Below are 12679 nucleotides of genomic sequence, written 5' to 3'. Positions count from 1 at the left end.
TGGTGAGAGCAAGTGGCGTGCGCTTCCTGTTTCGGTTTCACTGGCGCAAATTTTGAATTACTTTGCATAACCAACGTTTGGCTATGACGAAAGTTCATGATTTCAGACCACTATTCATCGCCCAAATGGATAGTTTTTGTATGTCGTTTTGATTTAGCGATTCCCTGTTTTGTTTTGTTCAGTGGTTCGTGCGAATCGGTCGTGACGTAATTTTTATTTCGATTAAGTTATAATAAAAAGAGATGCAGGTAATGATAATTAACTACGGTTTTATTCATCGCGCTTGTGTTTTTCTTTTGGAACGAGTGATCAATGTATATATCAGTCAAAGAGACAGAGTATCCGTAATGTTTTATTCAAAGGCAAGGTAGAGTCTGAGAATATAAAAAGCACAATATGACAAAGGTAGACAACAAATGCATCTCGCCTTACAAATAAATCGTAACAAATACAGAGAGAACACAGACAACGCACACATCGCTAGAGTTGGCATAGCCGAGAGGCTGGTGAAGTATGACACACCGGTCCAGTGGGTAAGTAAGGATCTATGGCAAAAACACAGCGCACAATGCTGATGAAGAAGGAAGAAGTGACATATACACAGCAATGAAGTCGCGAATCACGCCTGGGGTTAACCGAAATAATGCATATAAAAAAAGAGCACACAGAAACCACACGACACAATATAGCAGAAAGGCAAAGGTGCAGTGTGCTGGCTATGCTTAAGAACAGCTAGTCCAAAATGAAAAAAAGCAGACTTTATGCCTGCTTGTCCTCAGAAAGATAGGGCTTTGCAGCTTGCTCACTACGTGAAAGACAAACTTTATGCTACAACACTGGCAGGTTTTGTGGCTTTTGTTATGCGCCACCTTCATCAAAAACTTAAGATCCCAAGTGATTTGCGTCTGGGTGTTGCTGTGACGCTTGCGAGCTAAAATAGATTGTAGTCATCACTTATCCAGAATTGTGGACCTTAATTGGTGCTACGAGAGCGGTATTACAGGGCTAATAAATAGCAGAAGGAAACCACTTTGGCTCAATATTTTTCACAAAGGCTCTACATCGTACGTTATCACTCAAAAGCTATAAAAAGATAAAATGGCAGCGTCCGCAGCCCCATCAAACGCTACAATTTGAGTATTCTTTTGAAAATTTTGATGGGCGAGATGAGGAGGTTGATGAGAAGCTAAAATACGAAAAGCGTGATAACATTAACCGTGCCCATTTCATACTGTGTTCCTTACCCGCTCGGAGACATTTCAACAAGCGGTTTTGTTATCAATATATTACTTGAGCTGGAGAGATAAAGCATACACAGTGACCAAGCGAGCCACAGTAAAGTGTACAGTTTGCCCGCATTTGCTACAAAAATACAGACAGGATACCCAACATTCTTTTTAAGGTTATGCAAATCACTTCGAGCGAATACACAGTGTCCCTACTCCTCATAGCGGGTAACCTAAACAATGTATGCAACGAAGGAGTGGCTAGTCCAGTTGAGCTGAATATAAGCATATAAGACCATAATGAAGTCTGCTGTAACGAAGTAATAACATAACAAAGCTATTGCAGGATTCGGCTCAACTCGAATACTTTAGTGTAAACCCGCCGCTAATTGCTAACCTTTGAACTTGTCAAGCTGTATGCCTGAGATTGAAGACTGGAACCTAACCCTATCTAAGTTTCGGTTCACAAAACGCACATGCCAACATAAACGAACCCGGCACAACATTTTCAGAAACTTCGCGCGACACCCAGCAGAGCAGAAATGAAAATCGCCAACACTTGACAGATGGTGATAAAAAACATCGCACACTTTCAGGTGATGTGCAGTGGCCTCAATTATGGCAAGAAAGTGAGATTCAAGTTGTTGTACGTATGCAAAAGCTGCTTCTGATGGCACAGTGAGATTCCCAAAAAGTTTGCTGGGGACGTGGTATGCTTTGAGCATTGTGAAATACTGGTGGGTACCCTCAGGCGTCTCACTGTCGTCTTTCAGTAACTGTGGGCAACTGCAACCGTCACATGCATTCCGAAGGAAGTGTTTGATGAGAAAACCAGCTACATAATATGCAGTGGAGTCATCGATAATATGGGAGTGAACGTTTGTCGCAAGTTCAGAGAGATCGTCTAGAGCGGAAAAGTCATCAGGCTGTGGCTGTGCACACTCCTCATTATCCACAAGAGACGCACTGGTGAGGGAGAATGGCGAGAGCTGCTCCTGGAGGAGGTCACATTCATCATCCTCGACATTTCCGTATTCTGACAGCTTGAAGAGTTTTCTTATGCAGATGTGCTTCAGGCCACAAATAAATTGTGCTACATTGGGGTTGGTGTTGCAACCCTGTTTTTGCCTAATGTGGCCAAATATGTTCTCCAGAGGATCCTGTTGAAGCCTGCGTGTTAACAGGTACTCAAAATTGTAATTTTTGGAGAGGTCGTCCCATAGTTGACAAATTGCCTGAATTGTAATTTGCCAACCTACGATGGTTTGTGGTTGACGTCTGCCAACAAACTGCCATGGTGCAATCCAGGGAAGCTGGCCTCGGAGGAAGTCAATCAGCTCTGAATCATTTTTCATGATTGCATGCCGCAGCTTTTGCGAAGTTCTTTTTTACTCGAGCTGTTCAAGGCATCGAAAATCCTGTCCATACGATCACAAAATTGAGCTGTAGTGATGGCCGAGGCAGGCAGCACCTTCGCATACACCAATGCCGTGATAGCAATCGAAACTGATGCACTGAGGACCTGAGTTGCTCTGCTGACCTTCATATTAGAAAAAGGTTTCTGATGAACGTGCCGTTCAGTCAACTTTGGAGCCAATCGCAACCGCAACTCATGTGAGGATTGGTAGAGGCTTACAATGTGCGACCAGTTAACGATGTCATCCCGAATGTATAACTTGTGTGCTTGGACATTATTGCGCGTTGTTTTAATTAAATGCGGAACATCAAAAATGTAATATACCCGCTCACCATTAACTTCAAAAAAAGGCTTTGCTACAGTCACTCTTAGTTGGTTAGCGAGACTTACATTTGAACTGCCCTGGTAACAAATGACTGCTTTCACTGCAATATTAATGCTCCTAAGCTCCAAAATGAGCGACACCAGCAAGTTATGCATAACAGATGATGGTGTTGATGTGTGCCCTATAGTAAAAGCAACCGGTTGAACCCACTTTCTCGAAACGCCAACAAGAAGAACAACCAGTGCTCGATCAGCGATGGTTGAAGTGCGATGAGTGCCATCATATGTAAAACCCTGGACAACGTCTCTTGCAGTATCATAGTACAAATTCTTTTTGAGTGCTATTTCGTCGAAAACTAAAGCGCACACTCGGTCCCGTTCATTCCAAGCTTGAGTATTTGTTGCAATGGAAGAAAGGATTCCTGGAATTATGCCTGGAGTCATCTTTACATTAGCTAGCCACCTCCTTAATGAACACCGGGAGGGCAAAGAAAAATATGGAGCCAGAAATCGGTATGCTCGCGGACCTCGGAAGTTTAAGTGAAGAGCAAATTTCTTGAACCACACGGGAAACCGCTTGCCCTTGCGTTTGGGCCTCTAGCGAACATGTGCAGAAAGAAGTTTAAAAACCTCCTCGGTGACGTGTGGTCGGATAACTTCAAGGGCCTTTGAAGTTGATGACGGTGCTTGGTGAGGCTGTCTCCGCAGTCTTTTGATAGTTTTCCGCTGTGTTGCTACTTTGGCTTGCAGATGTTTAATGGTTTGCTTGTACTTCATTGATGGAGACTTTGTCGCTGGCACACAGGAACGCACTGCAATAAACAAAAAATGGATGTAAAAGCGAAGAACAACTAATCCCATACGAGCACTTTCCTCGCTCTTTCAGACCCAAGGTGCACAACTTTCTGTGGTGCAAAGTTTTCGATTCCACTACCTAAAAACAAACCATTCACAATGTTGACAATGCGCAAAAAAAATAAAAATCACTGAGAGCCCACCCTTACATTTTGTAAGTGCACACGTAGTGTCCTTTTGAGGATAGTTTCCTCAGAATGTCCTAAACATAAAATAGCACATTAAAAACAGCTGCAATAAAAGCATAGTCACCATTTTCTCTAGGGCACTCAGGCGTGGAGCTGTTGGCGGAGACGTCTTCTGGAGGGTTTTGTGAAGCTTGTTCAGTGCCTCGGACAGTGCTGTCGGAACAATCTTGCGAGCGGCCTGCGGAAGTCTCTATATCAATCCACTCTGGTGTTGAAGTGAACATACAACTTACCGGTCACACAAGTTCCTTTTGTGGCAGCTGAATGACTGGTTAAGGTTTTCTCCGGCAAGACGAAGTCAGCGGAAATTCTTTCACCAGCTACAAGGGAGCTGCCACCTGCAGAGGTTTGGTCAACAGTCAATTTCGGTAAAAAAAAAAAAAAAGAAATCGCGACACTGAACGCACCCTCTTCATCGGGGCACCTCAATGTGTGGGAGCCGCTTTTTGAAGCCTCTACCGCAGGTCCTGAAGAAATGAAATTACGACAATGTATCAGTAAGAGGCTTAAAATAACACAAACTGAAGCTCATCCGCACCTTGCAGTGCAGCTTCTGCAGCCATGTCACAGTCACTACTTGAAGCGACGCTCAGAGAACCTGCATATATGTGCAGTTGGTACAAGTTACAAAGCTTGTAGCATGGGGAAACTTAAACAGCTCTTTCAAACGCATAAATTGGTCGAACGTGGAAGAAAAGAGAAGGCACTAACTAGGAAACAAGTAATTTGTGATTTTTGGAATTATCAACAGTGGCAGCTTTCACTGATGAAAGGTATACGTACATGTGCACTCAGGCTTGAAGATAACGTGAAATAGCCCTTTAAAGTCTTTTAAAACAAGTTGCGCAGGTCAAGAGCATCAAAAAACGACAGAAATGTAAAGCTGCTGTTAGAAAGGTAATAGCCCACAATTCACAAAATTTAAGACTTTCCAAGTGTTACTTCTATAGTGAGGCTTCTCCATCGGCTACAAAGATCTTCACGGTTAACTGTCGCCACTGATTCAATACAAGTGGCTGCTATTGCACATATTTGAGTTTCAGTCAATCACTTACATGGTGCAGCTGGTTGCACACTGGGAACAGCCATTCTTGTAAGCCTTGTGTGCCCAGGGTCTATGAAACTTTGAGCAGTAAAATGGTCGCTACAAACCCTGTACGTTGCGTACAATAGGCTGGCCGGCTTACTAAGGAGATCATCGCGTCCAGCATACTGCGTCCATGCTTTCATCCTGCATTGGCAATGAACTATCAGCTGAAAGGGGAAGTGCTTGAATAGTGATTTTTTATTGTTACCCTCACTGAGCAAGTACGAACAGTAAGCCTAAAGACATGCAAACCATACAAAAGCTTTAACACACCTGCCGTCCCGTGGTATGCGGAAGAAACTCGTCCCAGGCTTCTTGTGGGTTCTGCCATTGTTGAAGCACCACGATACACAGCAGTAGCTGCCGTAGCTTGGACCGCCGGACGGCATGGCGTCAGCGCGGTCTGAAAATGTTAGTAAGTGGATGCTTCGCTGTCAAATTACGAAAAAGATATGTGCACGTCATAAGTGTACCAACAAACCCCTTTGAATGATTAGCTAATCGATGCACAATACAAAACTAGTGATACATCTCTGACCCATAAAACTCTGACTTGCAAAGATATACGTGAAGACCACGTACAAAGATCTTCAGAAGTTTCCAGGCCGCTATTCCTTGTAATGCAATGGTATCGCGGCCTGGGAACTTTAGAACACCTTCGTACGTACGCAGTATCAGCAGTACCTTGGGAAGAAAAATCGTAGTTGAAATTTATGCGGTAAAATTATATTGGAAACGTCAAAAAAATTTGTGAGCAGCTTGCACTAGTGGCACAAGGCTAGCGAAAAAACGAAGATGATGGCCACTTGGCTAGTCCAGATTTGCCTCCGGCACACCAAGAATTATTCGTGTTCCGAGCCTTCGGGAAACGCGTCGTGAAGCATGCGAGGCCCAGCGAATGCTTCTCAATATTTTGCACCGAGCCTATGACCTAGCTGCCCAGCTACGCCTAGCGCACAGACGCTCGCGTCCGAGGCAGACGCAGCACGCGTCGCCTCGGCTTGACGCCGTGCCGCCTTTGCTATACTGCATACGTTGCACAATGTTCCCGTCTAGCCGCCGCATAGAGCCACAAACTTTCTTTTTAGCGAACCTCCCAGTCCTTACAAGCTTCAGAAAAAGGTTACAACTGCGTGAATGAGACGCCACATAAGAAACAAACTCGCACACTCGAAGCGCAACGTGTGTGTGTGCATCTTTCTGTGTTTGTTGCATGGTGTCTTATTCGCGCAAGTGTAACCGTTTTCTGAAAAAGTGACCCAACAAGACCAACAACATGTCATTCAACAAGCTTCGCTTGAAAATGTGCCTCACCTGTTATCTCACGCACGAAAACGCGGACGCAGCCGACGTTGACAAAAGCGACGAAAGCTTCTCGCTGTCAGTCATGCATGGGCTTGTCGCTGGGTAGATGGTGTTTATGACAGTACGGCTGAAGAAAAATAATCGCGTAAGGTGTGTTGAATAAATTGTTTTTATGTATAAAGAACATACCAAATTTGGGCGTATAATTATTATTTTGTAAAAACAATTCTGTTGCATTGATTATAACTGTTTTTTTTTGCGCTTGCGCCCTCTGACGTTTGGCGAGAGCACTAGTTCGTTACGTAGACGTGACGCACTTCTTGAGGCCAGGTTTCGCGGAGTGTCCGCTCTTGTCTTCTTCTTTCCCTATGACACGCATCTCATGATTATCATGTTTGCACCTGTCACATACATTCGTCCATACATTCACGTCCCGTAATACTAAACTCGGTGTATTTGAAGCTAGCGAAACGGCTGCGAGCGCATAATGAGTGTGGCATGAAGTCATGGTACAAGACACGCATCTTATGATTATCATGTTTGCACCAATCACATCAGCGAGCGTATACCATGAGCGTGGCGTGTAGTCTTGACTCATGGCTTACATGACATGCATGCCGTGGTTTCCACGTTAGGTTCTGTCACTTGTGTTCGCCATGCAGTGATGTCATACGATGCCAATTTCGCAACAGGTCATGTGAATGAAACCACCGCAAGAGCAGCAAGACCATGATATGTAAATCATGTAATTCATGACATACATGTCATGATATCATGTTATGACTTGCCAAATATACTCGTCATGTAGACGTGTTATCCCATACCAAATTTGGTATTGATACCATTAACGAAACGGGCAGGAGAGCTAAAATCGTAGGCGGCTAGATAATAGATAGATAGATAGATAGATAGATAGATAGATAGATAGATAGATAGATAGATCCGCTCAAAGTCACCGAGGTTCCCTAAGAAATGCTTCGCCTTTAAAACGGGCAGGAGAAGCCTCTCACCACTCCTACCTTGGAGGTCAAGATGCAGAACCTATATACACGTGGTGGCCAGTTAACGGTATTGCACCACGAGTAGTCATTTTTTTTTTCAATCGCACTCTGACGCTGCTTGCGTAGGCGTTGCGCAGCGAGAGAGGAGGAGCATACGAGAGTAGAGAGAGAGGGAGGACCGGACGTGCATGCTCAATGGCATTGTAAATACGACTGAGAGGAACGTTTAGAGGAGAGACAGGGACGCGAGCGTCGACTTGCAGATGCTGCCTGTGTCGGCGTTCCGAGGCGAAAAAGAAGGACGCGTGAGAGATGAGATATAGCGGAACGACCACGTCTGCACATCGCAAGACAAAAGACACAAGCCGCTGGCATCAAATGCTTCGCGTCTCGTGCCTATGTGGAAACGAGGATGCAAAGATGTTGAGAGGAGATGAGAAGTGTGGAGCCGGATGGTGAAAAACTACCCAATAAAAGGTACCGTGAGGCGATGCGAAGTTGCACGGGTGTTTCGCACCACGTTTGCATCAGTTTGGCTCTAGCTGGTTGCAACCCAAGAATGAATACACACGACACCCTTAGTACTGCAGCACGCCTGTCATTCATCTGCAGAACAGAGCAATGATTGGCAATTTTCGTCTTAAGCATAAGCACATTTTCGCTCGTAACAAAAACACTTGAAATATTATAAAATAAAAGTTCTTTGTTTGTTAAAACGTTATGTCTGCCTCACATGCCTGAAATACGTGAAATTTGCCTGACGTCAGGAGCCGATTGCGTGCAAATTTATACATATTCTGCCTAAGTGGGAAAGTGACCGCAGTGGGTGGAGCGTACATTTTTAGGCTGTAGCCGACTATAGGTGTTTACGCGGATGTTTACGTCAATGTTGCGTATATTTATTGTTATCGCCATAATGAGTGGTTTTAATGCCCTCGACACCATTGAAGCCCAGTCATTCAAGTTCTCCAGTGAGGTGTTTCGCACGCGCCACGGTGGCACGGGCGTTGGCCTCGCGTCACCGGTCTGCAACCGACGCGTGGGCTCTATGCTTACGCTTGGCTTCGACGTTAGCTGCGTACAATGGGGTCCGTTTGCTGACGTTTATGTTGCTCTGCGGTGCGTCGAGGCTTTCGCTGCTCTAACCGTCGCTGCGTGATCTCAGCAGGCATCTAAGGCTGAGGCAGTGTAAGCGGGATAGGCCGGAGCCTCTGCCACAGCCACTTACGCAGGGCCAAACGCACTAGCGTGTTCCAGTGCGTTCCGACTAAAATGCAACGTGTTGGTTCATCGCGCGTCTGCAGAATCTTATTTCCCAGCACCTTCATATGTTTGCATAGAGAGCGTGAGAGGGGACAGGCCACAGAGTATTACCCAGCCTCTTACACAGGTCGGAACGCGCTAGTGCGTGAGTGATTTCTGGCAGTGCTTGGGCCAGCTGTTTCATATGCGTAGTTGGTCACGCCGCGCACCGAATTGAATGCCACTTTAAAATGTTTTGCAATTAATACATAATAAACCTATCGAAATGACTATTTTTGGCCATGTGGGGCTTAAAGAAGAGTAGGCATTGTAAGATGGCGAATGTCATCAGTACTCGGCTATCCGGGCATTGTAGTGGAACAAGCATTTGTGGGATCAGTGTGACTGCGTTTCTATGAGCAGGAGAACGAAAAAAATATATGAACATGAACAAGAAAAAAATCAAAGTACAGAAGTCGAAACACACGTTGAGAGAAAGCATGAAAACATAGCGTACTCAGAACAACTGGCCCTGTCGCTGAATTGTTTAAGCATCAGATGCGTAATCATAAGGTTGCAGGTTGAAAGTGGTATAAGGTTCCAAGGGGTCTTTTTGTCTACGGTACTTTTTGAAACGCATATCAGAATTACTACAATAAGCTGAAAATGCTACAGGACGTCAATTCTAACTTTTTGGGCTTGTTATAGTGCTGGTTTTTGATAGTGCTTTATCATGCAATGAAACAAACTTTACTAATTTCCTTTCTTCAAAACCTCATAACGAGTGCCTTGTTCCGGCAGAGTTGATTCGGGAAGTAAGTCAAGGTGTACTGGATGGCTTCCTGCCTATAAAAGAGCCACGTGACACATGACACAAGCTTGCAAAAGAGTGTTATACACTCCCCGGCGTCGCTATGATTGGCGCTGACTAGCACTTCCACATTTGCATGAACAAAAATACCCAGTAACTTGGATGAAGAGACAGCCACAACGTAGCTTAATCGGTACAGTATCGGGAGCATAACCTGTAGGTTCAACGTTTCTGCCGGTAGCTAGTTGTCTTTTTGTCCGCATCCCTGTCTTTACATCAATTTTACTATTCCTATAACACGCCTACAACTCTATATCAACGTTCCCTCTACGTTATTTAGCATCGCTACCTGTTGATTTTGATTAAGGTTGCATCACACTTATGAACTCTTTCTTTGCATACATAGTATTAGGACTCGCTCAAAGCCTACTGTTTCTCTCTATGTGCCTGGTTGAATTAACAGTGAAGTTCGCACTGTTTGCGTGTATTTGTCCGTTTATACTCCCATCGTATCCTTTTTAGGTTTCCGGTCCCCCTAGTCTGGACAGCGTCGTCATCAGGGGACGTCCGGTAAGTATTTATCCCATGAGACAATATACAATATTTCATGTAAAACGACAGTGGTACGTATCTATACTGTATGCAGTGAAATTTGGGCGCATGACACAAGGACTGAACAGTATTACCGTTACATAACCTGTATTGTTCAGGTATTTACGCGAGCATTACATTGCCACACCAGAACGAGATCCCGCCATCTAAATGACATAGCAGACACTGGAAGCGAATTTCCGCTCAGTGACCTGAACAATTTTCAATATTGAAAATGCCACAAAAGAATAGCTCAGGTCTATACGTGGCTCTTTATTTACGAGTTTCCCTAAATGAACTGTTTAGGCCGATCGTTTAGGATAACAAAAGACTGTAAAGTTCCTTGAATCTGTTGCGTACATCATCGCTGAATGATTGGCTTTATTATAAACTGGCAGTCTGGCACAAGCTCTCACTGTGATTTTCCTCTGCCGCTTCACTCCGAGAATATGTGCGGTACTTTCGCCGGCATGGTGTGCATTAGCACTGATGGTCTGAGTACAAATAAACAAGCAAAAAGAGAAAGTATGATAAAGAAAGAGAAAATATGATGTAGAAGGAGAGCAAGCTTAGTAAATGGATGCTGGCGAGACTGGAACCAGCAAATTAAGGCATGCTAGCATAGAATTCGGTGTAAGGGATAGTGAGGGTGTGGAACACGCAGAAAATGAGAGCACAACGAGCGCAGAGACAGAGAAAGAAAGCAAAACAAAATAGCATCAAATCTACGGAGTGATTGATAAGTGGTCTAAGCTTGGGGGGTTCATAGGTAAAACCGTTAATTTTTAGAGCATCTTTTCCAATAAATTATCAAAGACGTGACCAACCGTGCAGGTATATATATACAAAACAGTTCTATTTTATGTGTATATGGTAGCTAGATGTCCCAACTGTTCTTTCGTTAAAACAGATCTCGATCGGTAAAGTGTCTGTCCTTCCATCTCTGTGTTTTACTGTCTGTCCACCCATTCATCCATCAGTCTGTCTGTTTGTCTGTCCGCTCGCATGTTTGTGCATCTGCCTGTCTGTTCATCTGTCTGTCTGTATGTCTGTCTGTCTATCCAGCTGTCTGTATGTTTGGTGGTATGTATCTCTGTCCGTCTTTTTATGTTTTTCGAAACATCTCGTTCGATGAGAGCACCACGTAGTGACCATTTCGCGTGCCGGGTCAGCTACGAAAAACAACTCCGGGAGACAAGCCTAGGTCTCAAGGAGCTAAATCCCTAAAATAGAAAGAACGATGGAAAGATAAAAGGCCAGATAATGATTTCGGGATGAGAGAGACGAATTAGAGGCAGAGAAAGACAACGAGTTACTTTAAAAATGGCACAAAAATAGACAAAGAAAAAACAACCTGCCTGCACGAAACGCGCTGCAGAGTTTCAGGCAAAGCTGGAAGAGCGGCCTTTCTACAGCTTTTTAGAGGCGAAGAATCTTATGGTCGAGCTCAATCCAGTGTGTGGCGTCACCACACTACTGCGCATGCGTGCCCTCCCCTCTCTTCTCTTCTACGCTCCCACTCTCTCGCCTCGCAACGTCGACGCAAGACGCATCGGATAGTGAGTTTCTTGCTTAAACAAAAAGAAATGGCTGCTCGCACTGCACTAGCGTTCACTGGATCTTGACCTTCAAGTAATGCCCGTGGGAGAATTTCCAGTGCGTTGTTAAACAAAAAAAAATTCATAACGTGTGTGTTAACTAAAGTGGACTGCGAGTTTGTGTGTCCAATCGGAGTTTTCGTTTCTCTCATTGCCACTTTTCAGCGATTACCATGTTCTAGAAGGAAACTCCAGCCCAACACTGCGCGCTTTGCTTTTCCCCAGGTTCCTATCCTGCGCAACCCCTTGGTGAAAGTCCACGTCAACGCCACCGCCAGTATAAGCTTTAGCACCCACTGCTTCGCGTCTACACATGGTTCCTTTTAGCGGGATATAGATGGATAGATTATAGGGCTTTATTATTGTCCAAAAGGTGGCACAGGTAAAATTTTTCACACTCTTTGGTTAACTGCTGCAAGCACAATTGCAAGTTGCTCTCCACTATATAAATCGTAATAATTTTAGTGTAGTAGGGGGGCACTCACTATACCATTTTTCGGAGAAGCATGATACCCGCTACACACTTGCGAAAACGTTTGCGCAATTAGCGTTGCTGTGGTTGACAACGATGAACAATTATGCCTGATGCTCTTGTAATGGGTTTAGTACATTCGACGACCCCACCGCTACACAAGACGCGTTGTGTGACGCCTGGTTGAATTTTTCTTGCTCTAAAACACTGCTTTACTCACAGCAATCTCATTGCTTTCCTGGAATGAAGCCTGCTTAGTGTAAGTTAGCAACAGAGCTTCAAGAACCGGCGTGGCTCAGAATTCTGCTTTCGGCTACGGTAGGGAACAGACGCTGGATGCAGGGCTTTGTCGTGCTGCAAGCACGACTCTTGTTGGCTGCGCTAATAGGATAACCGAAAAGTAACCAGTGTTTGTTTCTTTCCGCCTCATCTCCCAACAGGATGTTCGCTATACATAGCATGTTTTTGCATGTTAGCGTTTGAACGAGAACCTACAAGGTTTAGGAATGCAGAGACGCCATTGCCCTCACAGGCAGGGTTGCGCAAAAATATTCTGGCAAAA

General features: G+C 44.6%; 1 protein-coding gene across 5 annotated transcripts in view; it reads left to right on the top strand.

The window, feature by feature from the left end:
- Window positions 1–12679, top strand: part of LOC119167607 (uncharacterized) — a 234744-nt gene that overhangs the window by 66901 nt on the left and 155164 nt on the right. For all 5 annotated transcript variants that reach the window (XM_075866042.1, XM_075866040.1, XM_075866039.1 and 2 more), the window contains one exon: window positions 9979–10026. In XM_075866042.1, the coding sequence (XP_075722157.1) occupies window positions 9979–10026 (48 nt within the window). The remainder of the gene's footprint in view (window positions 1–9978; window positions 10027–12679) is intronic.

The sequence above is a fragment of the Rhipicephalus microplus genome, chromosome 6 (assembly GCF_043290135.1).
Source record: "Rhipicephalus microplus isolate Deutch F79 chromosome 6, USDA_Rmic, whole genome shotgun sequence".
In the NCBI taxonomy this organism is placed as follows: Eukaryota; Metazoa; Arthropoda; class Arachnida; order Ixodida; family Ixodidae; genus Rhipicephalus; species Rhipicephalus microplus.
The sequence above is the reverse complement of the archived record's forward strand: the minus strand, read 5'-3'. Positions and strand labels throughout refer to the sequence as shown.